The sequence below is a fragment of the Trichosurus vulpecula genome, chromosome 3 (genome assembly GCF_011100635.1).
Source record: "Trichosurus vulpecula isolate mTriVul1 chromosome 3, mTriVul1.pri, whole genome shotgun sequence".
Lineage (NCBI taxonomy): Eukaryota > Metazoa > Chordata > Mammalia > Diprotodontia > Phalangeridae > Trichosurus > Trichosurus vulpecula.
Genome location: NC_050575.1, coordinates 177644556 through 177672489, shown reverse-complemented (window position 1 = coordinate 177672489; position 27934 = coordinate 177644556). Strand labels below are relative to the sequence as shown.

Below are 27934 nucleotides of genomic sequence, written 5' to 3'. Positions count from 1 at the left end.
CCCCCACGCGAGCCGGAGCGGTTGCGGAGCGCAGGCGCACTGGCGACCCCCGGGGTCAGCCGGGCGGATGTTTACAGCTGTCGGTGGGAGGCGGAGCAGACGCGGCGATCCTGGGGCTGAGTGAGGGGCTGACGGAAGCACCGGAGCCCGGATCGGGGGCAGGGGGCGGCCTAGCTGAGGGCAGGGTCGGGCGGATCGGGGCGGGGCCGGACTGTAGGAGCCTGGGCGGCGAGCCCTCGGGCGCCTGGGCCGGGGCCGGGCCCCGGCGGGGCAGCAAGCGCCGAGACCCGAGAACCTCCAGGCCGCAGCCCAGCGCAGGCCCTATCTCCGCCCGAGGCCCGAGGTAGAGCCGCCGGCCAGGCAGCCGAGGGCTGCGGACGCCCGGGGGCGGGATCCCGGGGCTGGCGGGGAGGAGGCGGCCGCCCCCGAGGCGGGCTTGGAGGGAGCCGGTGCCTGGCAACCCCCCGCCCTTCCCGCGACGTGGGGGCTTCTCCCTGGGCCCCGAAGGAGGGCTCAGCTGGCGGCCTCCGGGGCACCGCAGGCATGGCCCCCACCCCGGGCGGGGATTTCGCCAGCCCGGCGAGCTCTCTGGAATCTCAGGGACCCCCTTATCCCTCAGCAGTGTGGGGTAGTGGATGGAGAGCTGGGGTCGAGTCCCACCTGTGACAGCTTTGGCTGTGCCACCCTGGGCAAATCAGTCTACCTCTCTGGGCCTCGGTCTTGGCAAAGCTCTGAAAAAGTTGCGGCTCTTGTCGGAGTCGTTTTTATTGGTGGGAGCTCCGTACGTACACACTTGAAATAACGGGTCCCTTCCAACAAAACCCAACCGGAGAGGGACTGACTTCCCAAGGTCGCACCCTGGGCTAAATTGTGAAGGTGGGATTTCGCCTTTCCAGGGTTCTTTGCTTTCCAAAGCCCTTTTGGTGAAACTTGACCCTTTCCCTTTTTACCCAGTCAAACAGGGGGCGGAGGCGGGATTCGAACCCTGCACTTTGATTCCTAGTTCAGTAAGCCTTCCCCTCCCTCTTAGCTTTGCCTCCTGGCAGTTCCTCTGCTGGGTGGCGGCGCACATCCGCTCCTCTGCGAGCAGCTGAGAACAGGTTTTGGTTCCTGGGATAAACAGCCCCAAGGCCGCAGCTTACTGGGCTAGGTGGTGCCGCCCTCACTGGTTCTTCCTGAGCTCTGGTTCTAGTGCTCCCCGCCCAGATGTTGAGTCGTTCTGTAGGAGCTCCTCATTTGCCCAGCTGGTGCTGCTGCTCACTCTTCTGGCTTTATGTGGCACCCCGCCAGCACAAGTGCACTCGTCACTACCCGCTTTCAACCCGTCCCAAGGCGGGCCTCTCGAGGCACTGTTCTCTTTAAGCATTGGGAATAAAGTGTACAGTAGTTCTTTGTTTTCTCTGACCTCCTAGTTCAGGCAGTTAAATCACTTCTAGATTTGAAATAATTGAATAAAGTGTACAGGGTGGTTCTTGGCTTTCTGTGACTTCCTAGTTGAGACAGTTAAATTACTTCTAGATTTGAAATAATTGATGCTGCTTTTAAGTTCTTTCCCTTAAAGATGTTTTTCCTGTATATGGATTGTGGTTTGGTGTTTTTTTCCCCCATTCAGTAGAATGCCCTATCCCTTTAATACATAAAGGTTTTGCTTTTTTTTAACTGCAAGTGTCAATGAAAGGCAGCCGCCGTTAAGATAAAGGCATTTTCACAAGGTTTTATGATGATTATGATGTAAAGAGTAGCTGATAAAAGTTTGAAACTACAGAAAATATATGGAAATTTAACAATCAACTTTGGTAAGGGTAGCTCTAGTAAAATGTTGGATGGGTCACTGATTACAACTTTAAGGGCTTTGGTTAAATTAGTCAATTGAAAAGTGATACCTGCATGATTAAAAGGACTGTCTGAAACCACATTTAGGCCTTTGCAGAACTTGGAATACAACCCTAAGTCCAGAAGGGTTACAGATTGCCTTTTAAAAAATAACCCTTGGAGACCTTCCACTTACATACTCTTCTCCTTTTACTCCTCTCCAAAAATACATTCTACCCTTACCATATTAAATTTTTAAAGGCCCAGTTGATTATGAAAGGAAGACACTATAGTAAATTGATCCTTTTTATTAAAACTTCTTTTAATTAGCTGACAAAATCTCTTGCTTTGTTTAAAAATTGGTTGCTTTGATGCTTAGGTTTATTCTAAATTACTGCTGTTTAGCCACATAATTCGAAATAGTTAATCCTGGTGAGCCTCAAAGAAACACCTGAGCTATGGAGAATTGGTGTAGAACATCCATATTAAGATAATCTGTGAGAATGAAATCTGAGCATTTTGAGAGGAAGAGGAATTGAATTGTTTTAGGGAATAAGCCTCATTTTTGGTCTTATAAGAGGGCTACTTATGAGAGGGTGTTGTACTAACTTTTCCTAGTTTACCGTTGGCTATTATATAGAAATTAGCCCTTGTTTAGTTCTTTTTTGTTAACTGCTAGAGTATGACAAGAACAGTTTTTGTCATCTTATATCCACTTTTTTGTTCTCTTGTTGGAGTTGGTGGTCCAACACTATAAGAATCTGGGGGGAATCAAGTGAACTGCAAGCTTAATGAAGTTAAATGTGTGACTTGGCAATTAAAAGGCCATTGTGATCTTAGGCTCTGTTAACATTAATAGAAATATTGTGTCCACCTCCAAGAAAGTAATAGTCCTGCTTTATCTTGCCCTGGTCATATCGTATCTGAAGTATTATGTTCCATTGGGGAGGGAGTCATGTTTTAGGAATGACATTGACAAAGGACTTTGTCCAGAGGAAGGTGATAATGAGGGCATTAGAAACCAAATCATAGGAGTGTTGATTCAAGGAAGTAGTGTGGAGAAGAAAAGTCTTGAGGGAAACATAAGTTTTTGAAGGGCTAGCCTATAAAAGATGAGTCTTGTTCTGCACAGTGCCTGGCACAGTAGGCACTTAAATGCTTGTGGACTGATTGGTTCCAGAGAGCAGAACTAGGAGCAAAGAAAAGAATGGAAGTTAGAGAGACAAATTGTGGCTCCATGTTAGGACTCATAATTAGAATTGTCCAAAAATTGAATGGGTTATTCCAAAAGGTGGTGAAGTCACTTTTACTAGAAAGTCCTCAAGTAGAAGCTGGATAACTACTTGTCTGGGATAAGGTAGAGGAAATTCCTGTGCAAATGAGAACTGGAATAGATGATCTCTGAGATCCCTTTCAACTCTGAAATTCCATGATTTCTGAGTGTGGAAACAACATGGTATTATAAATTATAATATAATTATATACAATATAAATATAGTTATAAATGTTGGATAAAGAACGTCTTCAAAAATTGGAAAAGGTATAAAAAGAGCAGCATTTACAAGTTGTAATTATAGTTTGATAAAAAAGTTAGGAAAAATAGATTTCGTTGAGGCTCTTGAGGAAAACATTTATATGAAAAAACACAGATGTAGCAATGTTATATTTATGGCCTTGTAATGTGGAACAACATTAAATGGATTAGTTTTCCATTATAATCTGTCCACTTGTATTATTATAGCATAGAAATAATGATGCAAAACAATGCCTTGAAAATTGAACTTGGCATAACTTGTTGAAAGCATGATTTGAGGAGAAGCCTTTTAATTTAGTTTGGAAAGGTGATCTTGGAGCTTGATTTTATGATTTTAAGAGTCATAGATAACTAATGGCATTAGTTTTAAGTAATATTAAGTAATAGCCACTTCGTGTTAGTTTTACTAATATGAGAGGATGTTAAAGCCTTAGCTAGGAAAAAGCAGCATCAGGCAGAGGGGTCATCTCATGTTGGTTTTGTATGATAAAAAAATGTCACTCATTGATATCGAAAATAGAAGGGTTAAGTGTACATTCTCTTCTCAGAACAAAATTTTCTGTGTATGAAGCTAACTGGCTCAGGGAAAATCAAATACATCCCAGTCAAGTGAACTAACTGACCATAGGCATTGCCTTAAGAGAAGGAAAAGCAGCTTCTAGTAGATGGATTTTTTGAAGAAGTACTCATCAGTTATAAATCTTGATTGTGAAGAATAGTAACTATAATTAAAATCTGGTTGTAAAACCGGGCAGAAATTCATGTTTAGCAACATACTTGACAGCCTTTTCAAACATCTTTAACGTGCTTTAGGTGATGCAGAATAATTATATGTAGTCAACTTTTATTTTTATTCGGAGTGAGGGGGGGCAGGGAATTCTATCCCCTACTCTCAGAACTGCAGATTTTGTTTATTTGGTTTGAGGAACTTTTTTTCTAAAGGCCTCTAATGTCTTTATTCACATTTTACTTTCAGAAATAGAAGGAATTATTGTAAATAGAAAACTAAAAAAAAATTAGACAAAGTTGTTAGAGTATATCAACAAGTTCTGTGGATGTGCTTTATTTTGTGAAGCTGTAGTAAGTTAGGTTTTTGGTTTTTTTTTTTAAACCAAACAACGGAAAGCAAATCTTTTGCAAAAAATTACTATTCTCTTATGTCACATAAAGCTATTACTTTATGAGATAAAGATAATTTTGAAAAGGGAAATTCTTCATTTTTGTGGGAGAAATATAAGTTAAGGAAAAGTTTCCATTGGTACTATGTACACTAGTTGTTGGACTCAGAAAGGAAGGTTCGCTGTAGTTTTCCCCTTAAAGACAATTGAGAAGAATGTAAGGTAGGTATTTTTTTAGCTCTTAAAAAAGCTAGAAGGAGAACACAGAATATTACACCTTGTTAATTGTTATAAATAATTGTGGTAGCAGCCACAGATAGAGTTGGTCCTGAAATGGGTTTTGCATGTCCTAAAAAGTATCACAATTTGACATGGTATAATATTTATCGTGTTATATCCTTTACTGAGAGAGTTAGTCTTTGAAATCCAAGTGAAGAATCATCTATGTTAACCTTTTTCCATATCTGGTAAATATATTGAATAGATTGCTTGATATAGTTATCCCCTTTTTCAAGTTTGCTGAAAGGTCTTACTTTGTCATAGCTTAATTGAGAATTCTAATTGAATGTGTATTCAGAACTTTTCTTTTTTCATGTCTTCTTTGTCTTATCTCTTTTTCCTTTACTCCCTTTGTAATCGTAGCTCTTCCTAAGCATTATACTTGAAAATGGGAGGTGCTGTCAGTGCTGGAGAAGATAATGATGAGCTAATAGATAACTTGAAAGAAGCACAGTATATCCGGACAGAGCTGGTAGAGCAAGCCTTCCGAGCCATTGACCGTGCAGACTACTATCTTGAAGAATTCAAAGACAATGCCTATAAAGACTTAGCGTGGAAACATGGCAATATTCACCTTTCTGCCCCATGCATATATTCAGAAGTGATGGAAGCCCTGGATCTACAACCTGGACTTTCATTCTTGAATCTGGGTAGTGGCACTGGTTATCTCAGTTCTATGGTTGGACTCATTTTAGGTAAGAAGGATATGGGAATCTGACTCATTTCTTTATTCTTTTCCTATATCATTTATTTTACAGTATGATAAGTAGCCTTTTAAAATAAAAGGAATATAAGTTAGTAGGCATGTTATTGGCCATAAACTCCTGTGGCGGGGGAGGGGGTGGGAGGGAGGGGATTATTCATGATTTTCCACAGTTGATGGCCAAATCTTACAATTATAATCTCTCTCTATATTCTCTCCTTTGCCAAGTTAATTCACTCTCAGAGCTTTAAGTACTACTTCTATGTAGGTGATTCTCAAATCTTTATTTCTAGTGCTGGCCTCTCTCTCTTGAGCTCCAGGCCCATATTTCCAACTCCCTACAAGACATCTTCACAATCTGAAACTCAGCACATCCTAAGCCAAGCTCATTATTTTCCCACATATACACAGTTCTCCCTTTGACCCTTTTCTTCCGGTCATCATTCATTCACCCAGTTTCCTATGTTCAGACTCAGTCACTGATTTATCCTTTGCTTTACCATGTTCTTTCAAGTCAGTCTCTACAGTATCCCTCAAAACCATCCTATCAATCAGTTACTCAGTATGTACTTAAAGCTTACTATGTGCCAGGCACTATGCTAAGCATGGGTTACTGCCACCACCTGAGTATAGACCTTTATTATGAACCATTTGAACTATTAACATGAACATTTGAACATATTAACATTAACATAATTTATAGGTTTTCCGCTTCCAGTCCATCCTTTGTGCTTCTGCTAGAATCATCTTATGTCCATATCTTGTCAGGCCTCTACTCAAAAATCATTAGTGGGTCTATGCCTGCTGCCTACTTTTTAAAATTCAAATGCCCCTAACTGTCATTCAAAGCCCACCATAGCTTGGTGCCATCCTTTCTTACCAACCTTATCTCATATTTCTCTTTACTCTCTGCTTTTGGTTCCAGAATGGACAACTCTGACCCTGAATGTTTACTGTGCTCTCTTGCCAATATGCCTTTACTTAAGTTTTTCCCTAGGCAAAGAATGCTCTCCCTTCCCCTATGTCTTTTGAATTCCTACCCTTCTTTGAAAACCCAACTTAAATACCACCTTCTCCATGAAACCTTCCCTAATCTCCTCATTACTAACACCTTCTGCCCATTACCTCACAGAGCACTGTTTTATTACTTTCCATTGCATTTATATTGTGTATTTATGTCTGTTGGTGTCTTACTAGATTATGAGCTTCTTGAAGGTAGTGACTTTGCCTGTTCTAAACTTCATATTTCCCCTAACAGCTAGCAAAATGCCCTAGATATATATCGTAGGTGCTTACTACATGTCTTTTTTGTACTTTATTGCGGATTCATTCAACTAACATCTAAGTGACTACTACATGCTAGTTGCTAAAAAAAAAAAAGCAACAAACAGCAAAGAAACAAAAAAAAACAATCACAGGGCTGAATGTTGCAACAATTCGGCTAGCAGCCATTGTGGGGGTGAAAGACCAACACAAGCCCAACAACAAGAATGCTGCCAGCACAGGTTCTTTTGATCTGCTTTACTAAGGAAAGCAACGTTAAGGGGTTAATAATTTTACTTTAATCAACATATACATATATCATTCACTTAGTTCACGGGAAAAAGCCAGCACCCTGAACTTCAGAGCAAATGCAGACAAATTACAAAGATACGTTATAAACAGACCAAATACAATTCATAGTTACCAAGAAGGCATCAACATCTGGGTTCACAAGCTGGAGGGCTCTTAACTACAGCTGCTCCAAGTCTCCACATCAACACTCCTCCAAGAGTGAGAGCCCCAAGCAAATAGCTCTGTTCTCTCTTTTTATACACTCTTTAGCCATCATCAAACGTCGTCTGAGCACCAGAACTTAGGCTCCTACTATTGGCTCTGGTCTTAGCAACACCCCTTAGGACCCTGAGGGCTTCATGAGTAGGCTTAGCACCTAGTAATTAGGGGTTTGGGCCTGGGGCTTTGCACCTAGTAAGGCTCAATCAAAGCGAATTAATTTATCATTCTAAAACAGTAAGAAAGTCCCACTTTAGTTACCAATGCAATGAATAAGACAAGATCCTTGCCTTCAAAAGATCTGAAATCTAGTATTACTAGATGTGGCCCACTTTCTTGGGAGGGGAGCCAGTGACCAGAAAACCACCTAACCTGGCCAACAGCTGCCGAGATCTATACTATGTCTCCTACCTCTAAAGGAAAATGGAGAATCATAGATTAAAAAGTTTACAACCCCGCTCTAATGGATCAAAAATAGTACTACTAATAAAAAATTTTTAAATTCTAAATTCTATTTGAGGATTGTTCTATACCTATCAAAACCACCAGGTATTACTTAATGCCTGCTTTATGCCAGAAATTGTGCCAGGTCCTAGGAATACAAATACACACAAAAAATAGATTGTTCCTGCCTTCAGAGAGTTTACATTCTATTTGGGGGGGTGGGGGCAGCAAGGAAGACTATACTGTTCTGTTGTAATGATGTCAGAATTTATTGTTTCAGTAACATTTTTTTTCAAATGGGGATTTGGGCTTTTTGGCATGTAGGTTGTATTTTGAGGATATGTTTATCTAAAAATTATTTCGGTTTTCTTGTATACATTAAGTATTTATAATATATTTAGGTATAGTATAATATTTTAAGTAAATAGATTTTTAGTGATTAAATGCCCTATGTCCTTATTTCTTTATATGAATACTATCATCATTATGAGAATTCAGGATCCCATAATATCTGTCATCTTTGAAATTCTCCTTTTTATTAATGCAATTGCAAAATTGAATAAAAAGCAGATACTACCACTGGGTTCATATAAAACTGTTGAGGACACATCTGGGAGCCAAATGGCAGAGTAAGCAGTAAATCACTGTAACTTTCACCTTCAAACAAGCACAAAATAACACCCTCAAACAAATCCTGGAACAGTAGAAGCAGCAAAAAGATGAGGTGAAACAATCTTTTAGCCCAAGAAACTTGGAAGATCAGCAAGAAAGGTCTGTCTCACTTGGATAAAAGGGAAATGCAGTTCAGGACAGGAAGAACCCCACCAAGCCAGCAGCAAACCCCACGTTACCAAACCAGTGGGAGATCCTGATCTCTGGTGTGATGGAGCAGGCAAATACCAATACCAGGACCTCCCAAATGCCTAGCATAGCCAGGGAAGTGGGCAGGCTCCAGCTCTGAGAAATATTATATGGGTCAGCATAGCCCAGGGCAAGAAAAGCCCCTGGAACAAGAAGTCTGAACCAGTGCCCCTTCCATCCTGGGAGCAGAGCTCAATTTTTAAAAAGGCAAAAAATGATGAAGAAAAAACAACAAAAAAAGAATCTGACCATATATGGTGATAGGGAAGACTAACACTCAAACTCAGAAGAAGACAACAATGACAAATTACCTATGGATAAAACCCCAAAGGAAAATGGGCAATGGTTTCAAGCCCAGAAAGAACTCATGGAAGAGCTCATAAAGGAGCTTAAAAATTATATAAGAGAGGTAGAAGAAAAATGGGAAAAAGAAATAAGAGTGATACAAGAGAAATGTGAAAAAAGAGTCAACAGCTCACAAAAAGAAAATGACTGCTTAAAAAGTAGAATTGGCCAAATGGAAAAGGAAGTACAAAAGCTGAGGGAAAAAAACAACTCCTTAAAAGTTAGAATTGGGCAAGTAGAAGCTAATGACTCTATGAGACATCAAGAATCAATCAAATTGAAAAAAAAAATGAAAAAAACAGAAGAAAATGTAAAATACCTCATGGGAAAAACAACTGACCTAGAAAATAGATCCAGGAGAGACAGTGTCAGAATCGTTGGACTACCTGAAAGCCATAATCAAAAGGAGGACCTGGACAGTGTCTGTCAAGAAATTATCAGGGAAAACTGCCCTGATATCCTAGAACCAGGCAGCAAAATAGGCATTGAAAGAATCCACTGATCACCTCAGGAAAGAGATCCCCAAATAAAAATTCCAAGGAACATTATAACCAAATTACGGAACTTATCAGGTCAAAGAAAAACTATTGCAAGTGTCCAGAAAGAAACAGTTCAAATAGTGGGGAGCCATAATCAGAATTACATACTACTTAACAGCTGCAACATTAGAGGATCGGAGGTCATGGAACATAATATTCCAGAAGGCTGAGGAGCTAGGACTACAACCAAAAATCACTCATGCAGCATAATATTTAAAGGGGGAAAATGCTTATTCAATGAAATAGAAGGATTTCAGACTTTCATAGGGAGAATACCAGAGTTGAACAAAAATTTTATTTCCAGTATCAAGACCCAAGAGAAGCCAAAAAAGGGAAAAGAAAACTTGGCCTCTACAGGTCTTAGCCTCCAAGAACCCAGGGTCAGCTCTTGTCATGAGGAGATTGTAGAGTAAGATGATAGTGGAAATTGTATTAATTGTGTACACATGTACGGACTTCATCAGCATAGGAACTATTGATGAGTCCAACTTTCTGTATTTCCTCTGCCAATACAGGTTGGCATCTTTTCTGCAATTTATAATCTAGCGAGTTAACCTGGAACTCTTAAATGACTTGCTCAGTTTCACATAAGTATTATGTGTCAGATGTAGGATTTGAGCACAGTTCTTCCCAACTTAGAGGCAGCTCTGTCTACTATGCTGTACTCCCTCAAGAACTCTGGGTCAGCTCTAAACGATGAGGAGAGAATAGAGTAAATATGGTTGAGCTGGGAGAACAGGAAGGGATCAGGAGACCAATGTCATGATAATGAAGACAAATGGGTTTAATGAGAGTAAGGAAGTAGAAGAGGAAAGGATATCAGTGGATATCAGAAAAGAATTTCAGCATTTAGGACCTTGAAGGTTATAGAGTTCCAAGTAAAGGTGATATCAAAGTGTTAAAAGCTTTTTGACAAGAATTGAAATGTCTTAGGCAACACTTCTTTTATAGCTTTAGTTCAAGTGTTCGACGTATAATTCAACATAAATAAAAACAAATTGAAAGGATATCTAGGCGTATCATGTAGAGCTATGGTATTTTTAAATGATATTTTTTAACAATGCCTCTTAAAATCCATTCAAGGCTTAGCACAAGTGCTACTTCCCGTATGTCTGTATATCTATTGCTTCCCCTCCACCCCCCCCCCGTAGATTGTAAGCCCCTCAAAGGCAGGATCTGTTGTCATATCTTTTTGCGGCACTGTGCATACCTTATAGTAGGCACTTAAATGCTTGTTGAGTTGAATTGAGTAGTTGATAGCTAGATGGATATTTTGTAATTGAAGTAAATAGGTAAAGAATGAATAAGCAAAAAAAACTCCATGCTATGGTTATAAATAACTTTCTTATTCCTAAATATTTTAGGTCCTTTTGGTGTAAACCATGGGGTAGAACTTCATTCAGATGTGATAGAGTATGCCAAGCAGAAACTGGACTTTTTCATCAGAACAAGTGATAGCTTTGACAAGTAAGGCTTTTATTTTTTTACTGGATCCAAGTTTATAAATTATAATTTAACAGATTGATGATAAAAAAGAAGAGATTGTTCATTTTACTTTACTCATCTGCTTAATGAATCCTAAAAAAAGAATCTAGCAACCTTGTTGCTAGGTTGAGGTTGGGAGGATTGGAGTTCCAGAGGTCACTCAGGGTTTCATTCCCACACATTTTAAAATCCAGTACTTTGAAATGATTCCATTTCAAGTGCTTAGAGCCCTAGACATAGATGAATTGACAAATTTGTCCGTAATATTGATAAACAGAAAAGAAACTATTCCCAATTTGTATATGTTCCTAACACACACACAAATTAAATATATATACTTTTATTTTAGGACATACCTAGCCCTTATTATCTCAAGTAATTATTAATAATAGTTGAGATAACACTAATGTTTTACTCTTAAGGACTACTTATAGGAGATTTAAGATTTTTTTAAACTAATCTCATCTAATTATGAAATAAGAAAAATGTTCATAGTAATTGGATTTTTAAAAAACAAGTTCATGTCTCTACTTTTGAATATATGTACTACTTTAAATTATTAGAATTCTCATATTTTAAAACTGAGTATATTTTTAATAAGTTAATGTTTTGATAAGCAGCTTAACTGTTTTATTTCTTGACTGTAGGTATTTAGCCTTTTCAGTTAATGTTGTATAACTCTGTGATTTTATCCTTAGAGTACAGTCTATTCAACATTATCACTGCATGCTGGCTGTGTCCAAATATTTGAACATCTCTGAGAATGTTTGTAATAGAGTAGGAAGAGCTCTTGACTTGGAGTCAACAGACTAGGCTTCTCCTTCTGCTTCTGCCACTTACTCAAGCAAGGCACTTAGCTCCATATCATCAGTTTCTCCATTGGTAAAATAGGGATAATTATGTGTAACCTACCTACATAAAGTAGACTTACTTTAAATAGTTTTATAAATCTAGCATTCTCAGACTTAAAAGGTAGGTAGTATAAAGTCGTTCTCCCCATTCTCCCACTCTCCACTCAGGTGGAGAGTGATTTGGCCAAGGTCACCTGACTTAGAGGTGGCAGAGCTGGGATTCCATCCCATGACTTCTACCTCCTAGTCCAATGCTCTTTTCACTGTACCATGCTGCCTCTCTGATGGCGGGAAGATTGTTTAAACTATAAAGTGCTTGCTATATGAATATGTTTAAACCTAAAGAAGGCTGAGGTGATAAAATAAGGCTGCTTATATACTTCTAGACTTGTTGCAGTATAAACAAGGTATATGAAATGTTCTTCACCCTCAGGTTTGAATTCTGTGAACCTTCCTTTGTTACGGGCAACTGTCTAGAAATTTCTCCAGATTGTACTCAATATGATCGTGTTTATTGTGGTGCTGGAGTTCAGAAAGAACATGAAGATTACATGAAGAGTTTGCTTAAAGTTGGGGGAATTCTTGTCATGCCACTAGAAGAAAAGGTTAGTTTACTTTCATGAGTACAGCGTTTTACTCCCTCTCTTTCTTCCTTCCAATTGTTAAGTACTTCAAAGACTATTATTGCCCTGAAAACACTGATAATCTTGGCTGCACCAAAATACAGAATCGAGTTACAGATTCACCCTAGGGAACAGTGTATGTCAAAGATAGAGAACTTGAATGTTCTTTACTACCATTTCTCACCCTCTTTTATGCCCCTTACTTCATACTGTTTCTGGCTGGAGTGCCCTTTATTGGATGTGTCACAGAGAAACTGTGCCCTGAACTCAGTCAATGATCTGTGAAATGATCATAAGTTTAGAGCTGATGAAAAGACCTTACTGTAGGTTATCTGCTCTGTCTATCCTCGTTTTAGAGGTGATGAAACTAAGTCCTAGATGACCTTCGAGGTCCCTTTCAGTTCCGAATCTTTGATCCTTTGGTCAGCACTTTGGGTTCATTGCAGGATCAGTAAAACATAAATATTGAATTGGGACCAGAGTGGTTAGCATAGGCATAGTCTACTAATTTCCTCATTTTTGTCAAATAATCATTTCCTACACTAGCAGATCTTGGGGTAACCGCCATTGCTAGAGATGAAATGTCTTTATCAGTCCTTAGCTTTATATGCTATTTTCTCCTCCCATCCAAAGACACTATAACAAGTTATTCACAGGCAAAAACGGCTAGTAAATTAAAGTGATAGTAAAGAAAAGGGAGAAGGAGAGATAGTAAAAAAATATTCAAGGTATAAAATTAGAAGCAGTGGCATAAATTTATATTAAAGGCCCTCAAGCAAAACTCTGCAAAGGGACCCCCAGGAATATACATTCTGTTTACCTATGTGGTTTGGGATCATAAGCTGCCAAGAAATAATTAACGCATAGTTAGAAACAACCTGACGCTGTAAAAAAAAAAAAAAAGAACTTGTCACATTATGAAAGCTGTAGGAAAATCACTGCTACAATAGGAATAATATAGGGACATTAACAGAGTGACTCCTCCTGTATTATTAGTATTCGCTTTCTGTATTTTAATTTGGTGAATAATTTTGCATACAGCACAGTGATAATAAGGTTAGAGCATAGTTGTTCATGCTTTATCAGGAAGCTGTTGTTTTTCATTTAGTAAACCTGATTTGAAGAGGCATGCAGTGTTCTTAAATGTTGTTCTTATTTCTTTAGGGACAGATCTTTTCCATGATATTCAACAGATATTTGTTAATTAAGTAATGTGTGGAATTTATTATATACTTTTTTAAAAAGCAAGTGGCATGAAATGAAGATTCACAGTTTCATATACAATCCTCTTTATATGTTCTGCTATATATTTGAACATGCTCTTTTAGTGTTTTAGTTCAGAAAAAAATTTAAGAAAATTACTATAACCAATTAGAGATATGGATCAGGACCTCAGGGGGAGGTTAAAGGGAGACAAACAAATTGAGGAATCACCTGCTGAGAGGTGGTATTTGAAACTGTGAGAGTGAATGAGATTGCCAAGGGGAAAAGCAAAGAGCAAAATGAAATGAGGGCTGAGGATGGGCCCTTGAGGAATACCTGCATTAAGGTATTAGGGAGAGGATGAGGAAACCAAAGGAATAGAGCAGCAAGAGAATTATGAGATTAGGAGGACAGATTTAGAGCTAGAAGGAGGGCATCTTTTTATTGGTGAGAAAGCTGAGACCCAGAAGGGCTAAGTGTCTTGCTAAAGGTCTCACAGGCAGGAACAGAGCTGGGATTTGAACCCATTTTCTCTGTCTCCAAATCCATTGCTCTCCCCATTGTATTCATGAGTGCAGTATCTGGAGCCCAAAGAGCAGAAAATCTATAAGGGGTAGGGGGAGTCAGTGATACAAAGACAGAGAAATGTCCATTGGCATTGCCCATTAGGTCATCTTATTTTACCTGGTAGAGAAATAGCAAACCTTGATCTTACTAAAAACAATGATTGTCTTTTTTAGAAATGGCTGACTACTGAAATAATGACCAAATAAATGTTGAGTTGTGTTTATCTTTGTCACAGAGGAATAAGGATACCCAGTTTTAAATTTAATGTTTTCTGTAACATTTTCTGGGTACATGTTTTTTAAATTGACAGATTTTGTTTTGACATGACATACAAACTCCATCTAACTCACACTTACATCCCCCAAAATAATTTAGCAAAACACCATAAAATGATTGTAATTGATAATACATATTCTTTTACATTGTGTTTAGTCTATAATTTGTAGACTTTGGAAGGAACAAATTTATTTTATTTTAAATTACTAGACTGCATTAGTATGGTTTTTGCTATAATTTTAAAATGATGTTTCTTGGGAGCAGTTTCATGATTCTAGACTTTTAAAATATGAATTAATGATCCATTTCCCCTTTAAAAATTCCTAAGGGCATTGTGCATGTTGTCAACTGCCGCATTTTCAAGAGGGCTATGAAAATGTTGCTATTTGGAAACTGAATACTGTGTAATTATAATGATCCATCTTGATCCTGGCAGATAGCGATAAGGAAACGTACTTCCTTCCTTTCTTTGGATCGGTGGAGAGACCATGGATGTAGAATATTATATACGCAGTTTCCATGTCAGTTGGTTTTGTTTAGCTATTTTTCTTTGCCTTCAGGAAAGGCTCACTGAGGGGAGGGGTATTTCTGGCCATGACTGAGTTGTTAATAGAAAAGGCACCAATAAAAACAACAAAATGAAGTTACTTTTTGGAAAGCACTTGGACTCTGTGTTCTAAACAAAAACATTGTGGTGCAACATGCATTAGCAGTGTGAGATATTACCAGAAAAGTTAATTTAGTTACTCATTCATCTGTGTTCTAATCCACATGGGCTTTCAATGTAACGGTACTCTAGAAAGTGAAATTAGCTCTCATGTTTTCTTTAACCAAAAGCTACCACAGGGAACCAGAGTATGAGAAGGGAAGTGTCAGGGAGACTTGTCTTCCTCACCTTTGCAGTATTTATAATCTCGTTTACTTAGGGGATTTATTTACCAGCTTAGATTTGATTAGCTAAGAATTGCATGTAAACACTGCACATAAACACTGCTTCTATAAGCCCTAGAGTGAAAATAGTGCTCTGACCTAGTTTAGCAAGCTGGGAACATTCAAAAACATTGCACACCGGATGATCCCTATCACAGGACTCTTATAAGTAGAGCATTGTTTCTTAAGTAATTGCAAAGTTATGCTGAATTCCATGTTGTAGCTAAAATAAGTGTAATGAGGTTTTAGTTGAGTGATTTTCATCAGACATGAGCAGGACATGGAACTGATCAAGTTATATCACCTGTTAGTGCTGGTCAAGAAAGATCTGAGTTTGAATCCTGGATTTGATGAATCATAGTTAATGTGTCTATAAACAAGTCATTTGCCTCTCTGAATTTTGCTTTCCACATCTGCAAATTGCAGTATTAATACTTGCAGTAGTTATGAGGAAAGCTTTTTGTAAACCTCGAGGCTCTCTAAATCTGAACTATTATTATTTGAGAGGCAGTGTGATGTAGCCAACTTGGAGTTAGGAAGGCCTGTTTTCAAATATTGCCTCAGATACTTAACTTGCTTAAGGTGAACCTTAACTTTCCTTGCCCTTTGCTTCTTTTGTCAAATCATGGAGGTGGATTAGATGACCTCTATCATCCCTTCTGCCTCTAAACCTATATTCCTTTCATTCTACTTTCACTTTGTATTTTTTCAGTTGTTATTTATTATTATTTAGCTTAGACTTTCTCTTGTCTGTCAATTAACCAACAAACATTGATTAAGCACTATCATGTGCCAAGCATCACACAAAGCACCGAGGATACAAAGACAAACTCAAAACATTCTCACAGGTCAAAGGATATGCCTTTTTTTATCTTTTAGATTTTAAGAATAACTGTTTTAAACTCCTTACATAATAGCCCAATATTTAAAACTTTTCTCCTTTTGTATTTGGGACAGCTGACTAAAATAACTCGAACGGGTCCTTCTGCTTGGGAGACTAAAAAGATTTTGGCTGTTTCTTTTGCTCCTCTGATCCAGCCTAGTCATTCAGATTCAGGAAAGTCAAGACTTGTGCAACTGCGTAAGTACAAAGATTTATATTTGGTTTAATCTTCTGTTCTGTTTGACCAGGGACTGGAACAAAAATTATTTGAAAATTTTGACTGTATATCACATTTTATCTTCAACTAAAAAACCTTTAAAATTTTACAATTAATTGCAGTTGGATTTTAGGCAGAGTTTCATATGAATGTGCCTACATCATCAGATTCCACTTTCCTCTCTACCCTAGACAACCAGTTTCCCTTTTATTATAAACTTCTTGAGAGTGAACTGTGAACTGTGAAACTGGGAGGTACAGAGAAGGAAAGAAGATGTGAGAAAGCCAAAAACTCAACCACAGAATCATGGGAGTTGTACATTCCTAAGACTGCTTGGGGAAGTATACAGTGTGGTTAGTTCCAGGACAGAAAAGTCAGGTACAGAGAAACTCTGCTAGTCCATGTATGAGGTGGCCATCCTGGTTCTTACCCTCTACCCTCCCAACCCTAATCCACTATGGCTGTTCATACAGAACAACCTGTCTATGCCCACACTAAATACAGCTTCTGCCTCTTTCCTCCATCCTACTACCACCTGTAGTAACAGGTTAGAACTGACTCTATTAGACTGAATGCTCACTAAATATACTTCTTACATTTCATTATGTAAAATTGATTATTTGACAATTAATTGTCTTTTAACCGCTTTTATTCCTAAGGAGAAGTACAGCTTTTTCATAGCATTCTCGCCTTTCATTGACTAACTGCTCTGTCTTTGTTACCAAATGATATATATTTGCACTTATTTATGTTTAAAATGAGATACAACTCAGGGTCCCATTTGGTTTTTTTTTCCAGCCAGTGGAATCAGCTCAGTATGGAAATGGAATTTCAGTAATCTTCAAACTGACATTTGTTTGTGTGTGTGTGTGTGTGTGTGTGTGTGTGTGTGTGTGTGAGAGAGAGAGAGAGAGAGAGAGAGAGAGACAGAGAGGGAGACAGGGAGGGAGGGAGGGAGGGGGAGAGAGAGAGACAGAGAGTTTTCTACAGAAAATGACTGACCATATAGTTTACTGACCCAGAATTATAGAATGTCACAGTTGCAAGGGACCTCAAGAGGTCATCTGTACCTAAGCAGACATACCAAGTAAAGGAGAACCTCTTCTTTCCAGAGGCAGCCAATTTCACTTTTGGACATCTGTAATTGTTAGGAAGAAATTTTTCTCTTACATCAGCTTATAACTCTCACCTGTTGCTCCTAGTTCTGCCCTCTGAAGCCAAATGGAACAAGTTCTTTCACATGACAGCTTGTAGCTTGTAGAAGACCACTTTCATATTCCTACAGACTTTTTCCATACTAAACATACCCACTTCCTTATATCTTTTCCGTTGAGGAGGCTGGGGCTGTACAGGTCCTATCACCTTAGGGATTGCTTCCCAGAATAATGGCTATGGAGCCTGGGGCTGGAAGCAGGGTTCCTGGAGTAGATTCCTTTGGGATGTTCTCCAGCTGGTTAATATTCTTCAAAAATGTGTTGTATAGAACTAAATAAAATCCTGTAGATGTCCTCTAAAGAGGAGAAAGTGAGACCATCAGCTCCCTTCTTCTAGATACTGTGCCTCTCTTAATTGAGCCTAACTAATGTCATGTTGTCTTTCCTGAGCTTATAGTCCACTCAGCCTTACAGAATTTTTTCATGTTACTTGTTGTCTAGCCAGGCTTCCCCCACTCTGCATGTTGACTTTTTTTTAACCCAAGTATAAAACTAAGATTATTCCAATTAAATATTTTCTTACTAGATTTGGCCCATCTTTAGGAATCTGGACTTTAGATGGTAGTTTCTCCTCTTAATTTTGTGTGCTCTACACATTTTATTACTATGCCATCTATGCCTGTCTCCAAATTGTTGATAAATTATTGACCACCACAGGGCAATGGATAAGGGTTCAGGGCTGTCCACTTGAGACTTCTCTACGAGTTGACTTCAGCTCATTAATGGCTATTATTTGAGTCTGGTCATTCAAACAGTTTTATATCCTCCTTGTCTGTCCTTTTCTTTCTTTCTTATTTACAAGGGTGCCATGAAAGAATTTGTCAAATGACTTGCTAAAATCCAGTTACACTGTATCTGTATTCTGTTAGAAAAAGAAAATGAAGTTAGTCTGGAGTGACTTTTCTTCATGGACCTACAATGTCTCTTTCTTGCCATTCCTTTCTTTTTGGTTCAGACCTGTGATTTTATTGCTGTGGAGGACTCCTATTATGGCAGTTCTCTCCACAAATCAGATCAGTAATTTTTCTGTAACTTAGACTCTTAAAGAATTTTCTAACATATCAAGAAGTTGGAGGTGGAGCCAAGATGGCAGCTGGAAAACAAGGACTCGCTTAAGCTCTCCCCCAAATCCCTCCAAACACCTGTAAAAAATGGCTCTGAACAAACTCTAGAGCTACAGAACCCATGAAATAACAGAGGGAAACAAGTCTCTAGCCCAAGATGGCCTGGATGGTCGCTGGGAAGGGTCTATTGCTCCAGGACAGACCAGACTGGAAGTGGGGCAGAGCAGGCCTTAGGGCCCTGAATCATTGAGCTGTGACAGTTACCAGACTTCTCAACCCACAAATGCCAAAGACAATGGAGCAGGTTAGTAAGAAAACTTCTGGATCTGGGTAAGAGAAGTGCGAGGTCTGGCCCCAGCCCCGGGGGCTATGGAGGTGGCTGCAGTGGCAGCAGCAGGAAGCTCTGGCGGCTGCTTCCAGAGTCAGCTGCTTCCCAGGTCCCTGGCCCACACAGTGGGAGGAATCAAGTGGCATATCAGAGCAGTAGTAAAGGAATTGCTTTGCTAGTGCAGAAGCAGGGCTCTCTTGCTTTACCCTGCTTGGATCTGGGTCTCGGTCCTGGTTGGCAGTTCTTGGGGGAGGAGGAGCACTGGTGTGGCAGAGCATGCAATGACTGTGGAATAGAAGTAGCTCTGAAAACAGCAGCGCAAGGCCCCTAAAGCTTGGGACAAAGTACTTTCCGATCTAAAAGCAGTCATACCCTGACAAAAAGCTCAAGGGTAAAGTAGTTGGCTGGGAACAGCAGGCAGCAAAAAAGGACTCAGACTCAGACTATAGAATCTTTTTTTGGTGACAAAGAAGACCAAAACATACAGCCAGAAGAAGTCAACAAAATCAAAGAGCCTACATCAAAAGTCTCCAAGAAAAATGTGGATTGTTCTCAGACCATGGAAGAGCTCAAAAAGGATTTGGAAAAGCAAGTAAGAGAAGTAGAGGAAAAATTGGGAAGAAAAAATGAGAGTGAAGCAAGAAAATCATGAAAAACAAGTTATTGACTTGCTAAAGGAGACCCCCCCAAAAATACTGAAGAAAATAACACCTTAAAAAAGAGACTAACCCAAATGGCAAAAGAGCACCAAAAAGCCAATGAGGAGAAGAATTCCTTGAAAGGCAGCATTAGCCAAATGGAAAAGGAGGTCCAAAAGACCACTGAAGAAAATACTACCTTAAAAATTAGATTGTAGCAAGTGGAAGCTAGTGACTTTATGAGAAATCAAGAAATTATAAAACAGAACCAAAGGAATTAAAAAATGGAAGACTGTGAAATATCTCATTGGAAAAACCATTGACCTGGAAAATAGATTCAGGAGAGATCATTTAAAAATTATTGGGCTACCTGAAAGCCATGATCAAAAAAAGAGTCTAGACATCATCTTTCAAGAAATTATCAAAGAAAACTGCCCTGATATTCTAGAACCAGAGGGTTAAAAAGAAATTGAAAGAATCCACCAATCACCTCCTGGCAAAGATCCCAAAAAGAAAACTCCTAGGAATATTGTAGCCTTCCACAGTTCCCAGGTCAAGGAGAAAATATTGCAGGCAGCCAGAAAGAAACAATTTGAGTATTGTAGAAACACAATCAGGATAACACAAGATCTAGCAGCTTCTACATTAAGGGATGGAAGGGCTTGGAATAGGATATTCTGGAGGTCAAAGGAGCTAGGATTAAAACCAAGAATCACCTACCCAGCAAAACTGAGTCTAATACTTCAGGGCAAAATATGGACTTTCAACAAAATAGAGGACTTGCAAGCTTTCTCAGTGAAAAGACCAGAGCTGAATAGAAAATTTGACTTTCCAATACAAGAATCAAGAGAAGCATGAAAAGGTAAACAGGAAAGAGAAATCATAAGGGACTTACTAAAGTTGAACTGTTTTGTTTACATTCCTACATGGAAAGATGATATTAGTAACTCATGAAACCTTTCTCAGTGTTAAGGTAGTTGAAGGGAATGTACATATTTATATAGACAGAGGGCACAGGGTGAGTTGAATATGAAGGGATGGTATCTAAAAATTAAATGAAGGGGTGAGAGAGGAACATATTGGGAGAAGGAGAAAGGGAGAGATAGAATGGGATAAATCATCTCACATAAAAGTGGCAAGAAAAAGCAGTTCTATTGGAAGGGAAGAGGGGCCAGGTGAAAGGGAATGAGTGAATCTTGTTCTTATTGGATTTGACTTAAGGAGGGAATAACATACACACTCAATTGGGTATCTTACCCTATAGGAAAGTAGGGGAGAAGGGGATAAGAGACGGGGGATGATAGAAGGGAGGGCAGATCAGGGGAGGAGGTAATTAAAAGGAAACAGTTTTGAAAAGGGACAGGGTCAAGGGAGAAAACTGAATAAAGGAGGACAGGATAGGATGGAGGGAAATATATTTTAGTCTTTCACAACATGACTGTTATGGAAGTGTTTTGCATAATGATACATGTGTGGCCTATGTTGAATTGCTTTCCTTCTCAAAGAGGGTGGGTGGGGAGGGAAGAAGGGAGAAAATTTGGAACTCCAAGTGCTAAAAACAAATGCTCAAAAAAAAGTTTTTTACATGCAACTGGGAAATAAGATATACAGGCAATGGGGTATAGAAACCTATCTTGCCCTACAAGAAAGTAAAGGGGAATGGCAGTGGGGTGACAGAAGGGTGGGCAGACCAGAGAAAGGGACGGTCAGAATATATGCCATCTTGGAGTGGGGGGAGGATAGAAATGGGGAGAAAATTTGTAACTCAAAATCTTGTGGAAATTAATGTTGAAAACTAAAAATATTAAGTAATAAAAATTTAAAAAAAGAAGTTAAAGCCACTTGGTCAGGGACACACAGCAAGTGTGTGTCACAGGAAGGACTTGAAACCAGCTCTTCCTAGCCCCAAGCTCCCTTGGTAGGTATCTCTCTCTACTTACTACAAAGTAGAGACTTTAGTGGACATTAGCCTAGCCATTCTTTCTAGGTTTGTCTTGTGATAACTTGAATGTAGCTCCTTTACTGTAATCTTTAGAATATTTTTATATTATTGAGAATTCTGATTATTTCTGGTTAATGTATTTAGATATGCTTAACCCCTACCATTAATTTATTTCTTTTGGGTTAAAAAGATCTTAATAAAATGCTTGTGGACTTCCTTTTCAGTACTTTGACATAACCATGATTTCATGAGTGTAGGTACTCTCTCCATTGGCACAACTCAATATTTATCCACACCATATCCTCCTCTATAATTTCTGTCCATGCACGGCTGTAAATCTTCCATAGAGGCCTGCTTCTAGACCTTCTAATATTTTGTGGATACCATTATGTCACCACGACTGTCATTTACATAACTGGCCTACTCTCTTTCCTGATCATGTCATCGTCTTTCTTACTCCTTCCCTATGCTGGCTAAATAAAATTATGAGCTTGACTTTTGCGGGACCAGTGTCTGTATTACCTGCTGTGCCCTTGGACCTCATTTTATTTTTTATAGTTTTCAATTTGCTTCTCTCTATTTTGTGAAATGTACAGTAGTTCTAGATTTCAAAAAACAGTGAGAATACTACCTCTGTTAAATGAACGGCTCTACTTGATTGTTCTCTTGGATTGACTAACCCAGAACCTCCCAAGAAAGTAATCACATATAGGAAGGAAATTAAATGTTGTGGCCAGGAGAGTGAATCTTAACTTTTATTCCCAGTTCTCACTTTTCATGTGGTCTGATGGTTCAGGTGTCTCTCCTCGTCTCTGAAAAGTGGAGGCCTAGGTTTTAACAGGGTCCTGTGTGAATGCAAAACATTATGACTGCTTAATATAATTTTCAGAAAATACTTTGATATTTGGTAAGCTTTGCCAAAACTCAGATTTCACAAGTATTTTTAAAATATCCACGTATTTAAATTAATTTGCATATTTGAGTGAGCCATTATCTCATTAAATTTTGTTTTGCTGAATTCCTGTCGATATTTGATCAAACTCTTCTTTATCTTAGCTCCACTGGCTGTTCGTAGCCTCCAGGATTTAGCTCGAATTGCAATCCGAGGAACTATTAAAAAGATAATTCATCAAGAAACAATGAGCAAAAGTGGAAATGGACTGAAAAACCCACCCAGGTTTAAGCGAAGGCGAGTTCGACGCCGTCGAATGGAAACTATTGTCTTCTTGGACAAAGAAGTCTTTGCCAGTCGTATTTCCAACACATCTGATGACAACAACAATTGTGAGGATGTAGAAGAAGAAAGGAGGGAAGAGGAGGAAAAGAATGTGCCTGAAATGAAGCCAGATCCTCCCGTAAACTTTCTGAGAGAAAAGGTCTTGAGTCTGCCCTTGCCTGACCCTCTGAAATATTACCTGCTTTATTACAGAGAAAAATAAGTTTTCTATTTATATTAAGGAAAAGATACATAAGCGGGGAAGTGGTGAGGGCCTTACAACATGTGTATGACTTGCTTACCTGTTAATATGGTCACCCCTGGCATAGATTGGCTGGAGAATGTGACTGCTATATATTTAAACATCCTCATTTTTTTCTCCTAGTTTCTTGGTGGTGTGCTAATTTTTTTAAACTTATAGCAGGATTTCCTTTAAAAGAGACCTGGTGAACCCAAACTGCCTAGAAGCAAATATTTCTTCCATTGAGGGGAAAGAAAATCACCTCAAGGCTGTTTTGTATTTCAGCTATGCTTTAAAATTAAACTCCAGTTTAAAATGTTTCTAGGCAGCACCCTAAAGACTACTCTGCAACAAAGTTGCATAAAATAGTATATATTGTGTAATTAAAATGAAAACTGATGATTCAAATTATTTTGCTTCTTCCAAAACCCTCACCTAAAGCACAAATTTTACAAGTACACAAAGTCACTTCTGGGGGGCGATACTCTAAATGTCCAGGTTTGAAATCTGAATTTAGGTGGTATCTGCCCTTAATCATTGGCACCAAGTTTGACTCTTCATATAATTTACTAGAGTGGAAAATATTGTTTCAAGCCTGTTTAACCAGATTATAAATAAGTAAATAGATAAGCTTTTGTGAGTTTTCAGATTGTAAATTTTCTAAAGAGAGAGTGATGTTAATTGGAAAATGCAAATCAGAAATACATCAAACTACCCAACTTTGTTTCTACATAGTGAGGATCATATGTAGGTGAAATCCTTTATGGATTTTTGTCTGAAGAGTTTATAAGCTAAGTTCTGAAAACTTTGTCAAGTATAGTTTTAGAAATTCCTGAAAGAGTATTTTGAGAGATGTCACATATTCTTTATGTCTAAGTTAACCTGATTGATTCTTAAGAATATGCAATACAGACCCAAATGTGGTTGACCTGAAGATGAAAACTAATACTGTTCTGAAGCAATTGACTACTCAGTTTCTCAGAATGTATAGAAGATGAAAAATCTCAGAACGTAATTAGTGACAATGTTCCCTATAGACAGTCCCTGCTTTCTTGACCTCAGTTTAGTATTTTTCTGTAACTAGAGTAATGAGATTTAGCTTTTATAGTTCCAACAAAACTAGATTTTTAAAAAATAATTTTTCTTAAAAAATAGATCTTTAAAATTTTAGTTATGTTAGAGGAATTTAACTTGCAGTGAATTGTAAATTAAACTTTCCCCAGATTATGATGAGTGTAAAAGTAAAAAGGGGAAAGAGTTCTCAGTCTTTCTAAACAAGTGGAGAAAATGATCTAGTCTTCAAGATAACCTGACTGAAAAACCTTTCAATTATCTAAGACTACTTTTGAGATACACTGGAATTAGAGTGCTTGATCCAAAGTATATTTGTTCATTTTTGTTTACTTCCCTGTCATTTTTACATGCTCCAAAAGGCATAACTAGCCTAAAATGTATACAGTAAACCAAACTTTCAAAGTGTCTAAGATTTAAACACCCAATTCACATTGACTGTGTCTTGTGATTAAATATTATGTAGCTCTTTGAAATTGCAGGGTAAATTCAAGTGTCTCTGTGCTAACTGATCTCTGTTGATTTGGGTAATTTTCTAAAATTACTCAACGGATCTTTAGTCTGTGTGCTGACAATTTTTTTCACCACAAATTAAAATCTGTGTAGCCAAATAAAAAGGAAAAGTCGGTATGTCTGGTCCTGAGCTATCATAAAGTTAGACTATTAAGGAAACTTTATATGTTGTTACATTCATTAGCCTTTTGGTTCAATGTCAAAGTTACCCATAATTTTCATCTCCCAAGATTTTCAGTTTTCAAATTACCAGTTCATTCCTTACAGGTCCTAGTGTGGAGAAATCTAATTGGTACATGTATGTGTGTGTAGATATACATATGCATATGTATGTACACACATATATGTATATATACATACACATATATACACACATACACACCAACTAGGTGACATATTGATAGCTATATATAATTTGCCATTTACGTGTAATTTATATGGACATAAACAATTTGGAGTAAATAGTCATCTGAAATCTGTGAAATTTGTTATATAATTAGTACATCTTTACATTGGCTATCTTCAGTTTTTTTCTATAGTTATATAAGAATTTCAGACTTTCACCACATTTGCCTTTTGATTACTTTAGGATTTTTAATGCTCTTTAAAATGCATAGAAAATGGTTTTCCCTTTCTATTTTTAAAACCAAAATATTCAAGCGGTTTGTGTTTTCATGTCCAGTTGTGCTGTTGTCAAAACAGAAAAACTGATAGAAGAATTTTAAGTGTAATATATAACTGTGAAATGGTGTGGTGTTTAGCCTGCAAAAATAAAGGGGAATTGTAAATAGCATTCTCCTTTGCTTAAGCATTTGCACTGTAGGTTAGTATAATAGGATTATTTTCAGTTTCTACACAGATTAAGGATAGTATAATGTTTTTTTGTATAGTCTATAAGCCCTTTTATGGAATACTGTATACTGTAACCTGGTTTTCTGACTTCTGTTTACTTTTATGTTTTAAATATTATGTGATGTAGTCTTGACAAGTAGTAAGGTCACAGACTTGTGCAAAGCAAATTTCAGCTATGTAAATCTTAAGTATGTAAGTTGAAAATCAAAATCTGTATATAGAAAGAAGAAAAGGCAGTTTTACTGATCTGGAACTTGCAAGTAATATGAAACATGAATTTTATTGAGCTCATATACATGAGTGTATAGAACATATATCAATAAATGCAGTTAAGATGTTTTAGCCTTCTTAGCATTGCTTCTGTATCGTGCTATTTTGAAAAGAACTTCACCTAACTTTTTCTTTTTGGAGATTTAATGAAATTACTTTTTTTTTCTTTTTAATGTTTGCATCCACTTTCTTATGCTAGAATTGGACTGATTTTTTTTGTCTCCACTTTTCTGAAATTCTCTTTTTCCATTCAGGTAAATAGTTTAGTTTAGTTCAGACTCATTCACAGTAGAATTGAAGATATAATTAGTTCCTAATGTGACATTGGCATAGGCAGATTATGATTCTAAAGAACTTAATAGGCTAATGACTACAATAATTACTCAGCTCTTCAGTTATTCAGGATATGCTTGGAACCTAGGCACTTTGAAGGGAGAGTAGCATATCAGGTTTGATTCACCAGCAGTAAGCTGATTGGTAGCAAGCAAGGGTTAATTGAGTCACCAGCCCAGTTTTAATATTTTCTAACATCAATGAAAAATGGTTATTTTTCTGGGGTCATCCACAAAACTAGACTTAAGTTAACTCGTTACTACATATCTTATTGTCATCCAGTCTACTTTATCCTAAGAATCTCAAAGGAGGACAGTTTTGTTTTTGTGCTTTTTAAATAACTTTCAAGTAAAAATGCACTTCCTGAAAATGGAAGAATGGACATCACTCAGTATTTTCAACATTATATTATTAGCACTGCCCTTTTTTATAATTCAAATATTTACATTTGCCCTTTTAATTACACTTATTTGATTTTTTTAAGGCTTTGAAATGCAGTGATGATTTTTTTCTTTAAATGTTTAAGCAATTTGTGTTTTCATTTGGTTTTGACATAAAGAGGAAATTTTTGTGCATTTTAAAGAGCCTTAAAAATCTAATGTAATATAAGGGAAATAGGTAAAAATTTGAAATTCTTACATAGTTTAGAAAAATGTAAAAAATGCATATGTGTATAAAGAGCACATATACATACATACACATATCCTTTTAGTAACCTATAAATGCTCTACAGGTCCCATTTTGAATTATGTTTCTATTCTTTGGTCTAAGTCTGAAAATAAAGGTTAACTATATATTGTGTCTTTAAATGCACTTACTGTGACATGTTGCCAGGCAAGAGACAGGGTTATCCAAATCAGCCAAAGACTAAGCCCTGTTTCATGAATTTCAAATTTAATCATCTACATACCTTATGACATTAGTACCATCCAGATTATTTAAACCCTTATCTCTCTGGAAACTGGAAGGTCATCTGTAAGGGAAGGCATCAGTTGATTCTTTGAGGCCAAGGTTGTAATCAGCAGTAAATAAAAGCCACCTGGTTCCTGTGTCTACTGCTGTGTCTGGTGTAACATTATACAGAAATCTAAGATCTTGCAGAGCTGGTGATGTCACACTAAAGAACCACACACGTGGCTCAGAAATGTAACTGTTAACTTCCTGTTTACCTAAAGTGCTGCTGTTTTAAAAAACTAACCCTACATATTTTTGTCACTTAATGTCAACTTGTTGCTTGTCTATGTTTGGTATTTAGTTCATGGTATTTAGCTAGATCTAGTATGAAAACTGTTCTTTTTCTTGGAATATCATTTTACAAATAAAAGCTGTATATACTGTGCTGCTAATGTTTCCACTGAATAAAAAATGTATCCTTTGTCTAATGCATAAGTAGCATGGTCTAGTCCTGTGTTAGTAGACTTCTGGCTAAACATTTGATCTTTAAATGTGGAGAATCTTTGGAGAATATCTGACAACACAAAAGATTACCTTGCATTTACATTTGTAATCCTAATATAAATAAGACCAGAAGTGTTTGCTGTATTGGTACTCCCAAAAGGTCCATTTAAATTAGGATGACTAAGGACTACGTGGTTAATGGCCAAGTTTATATTCATTCTTTGTTCTTAAGATTATGCTGTGCCCTCGGGATTTATGAGCATCATTATCAATGACATTAGAATTATAAAAATGCATTCAAAGTCATTTGCATATATAAGTACATTCAAAGTTGTTTTTTTCCCAGTCACAAAGGTAAAAAAAAAATTGTAACTTCCAGCAAAGTATATTAAAAAGGAATATTGGTTATTA

The 27934-nt window shown here is 37.7% G+C and overlaps 1 protein-coding gene across 1 annotated transcript; it reads left to right on the top strand.

The window, feature by feature from the left end:
• PCMTD2 (protein-L-isoaspartate (D-aspartate) O-methyltransferase domain containing 2) lies at nucleotides 1-27934 on the top strand. Its single transcript, XM_036748626.1, has 6 exons — nucleotides 1-343; nucleotides 5107-5438; nucleotides 10773-10875; nucleotides 12178-12349; nucleotides 16301-16424; nucleotides 22686-27934. The coding sequence occupies exons 2-6, from the start codon at nucleotides 5132-5134 to the stop codon at nucleotides 23066-23068; spliced, it is 1089 nt and encodes a 362-aa protein (XP_036604521.1). The 5' UTR covers nucleotides 1-343; nucleotides 5107-5131; the 3' UTR covers nucleotides 23069-27934.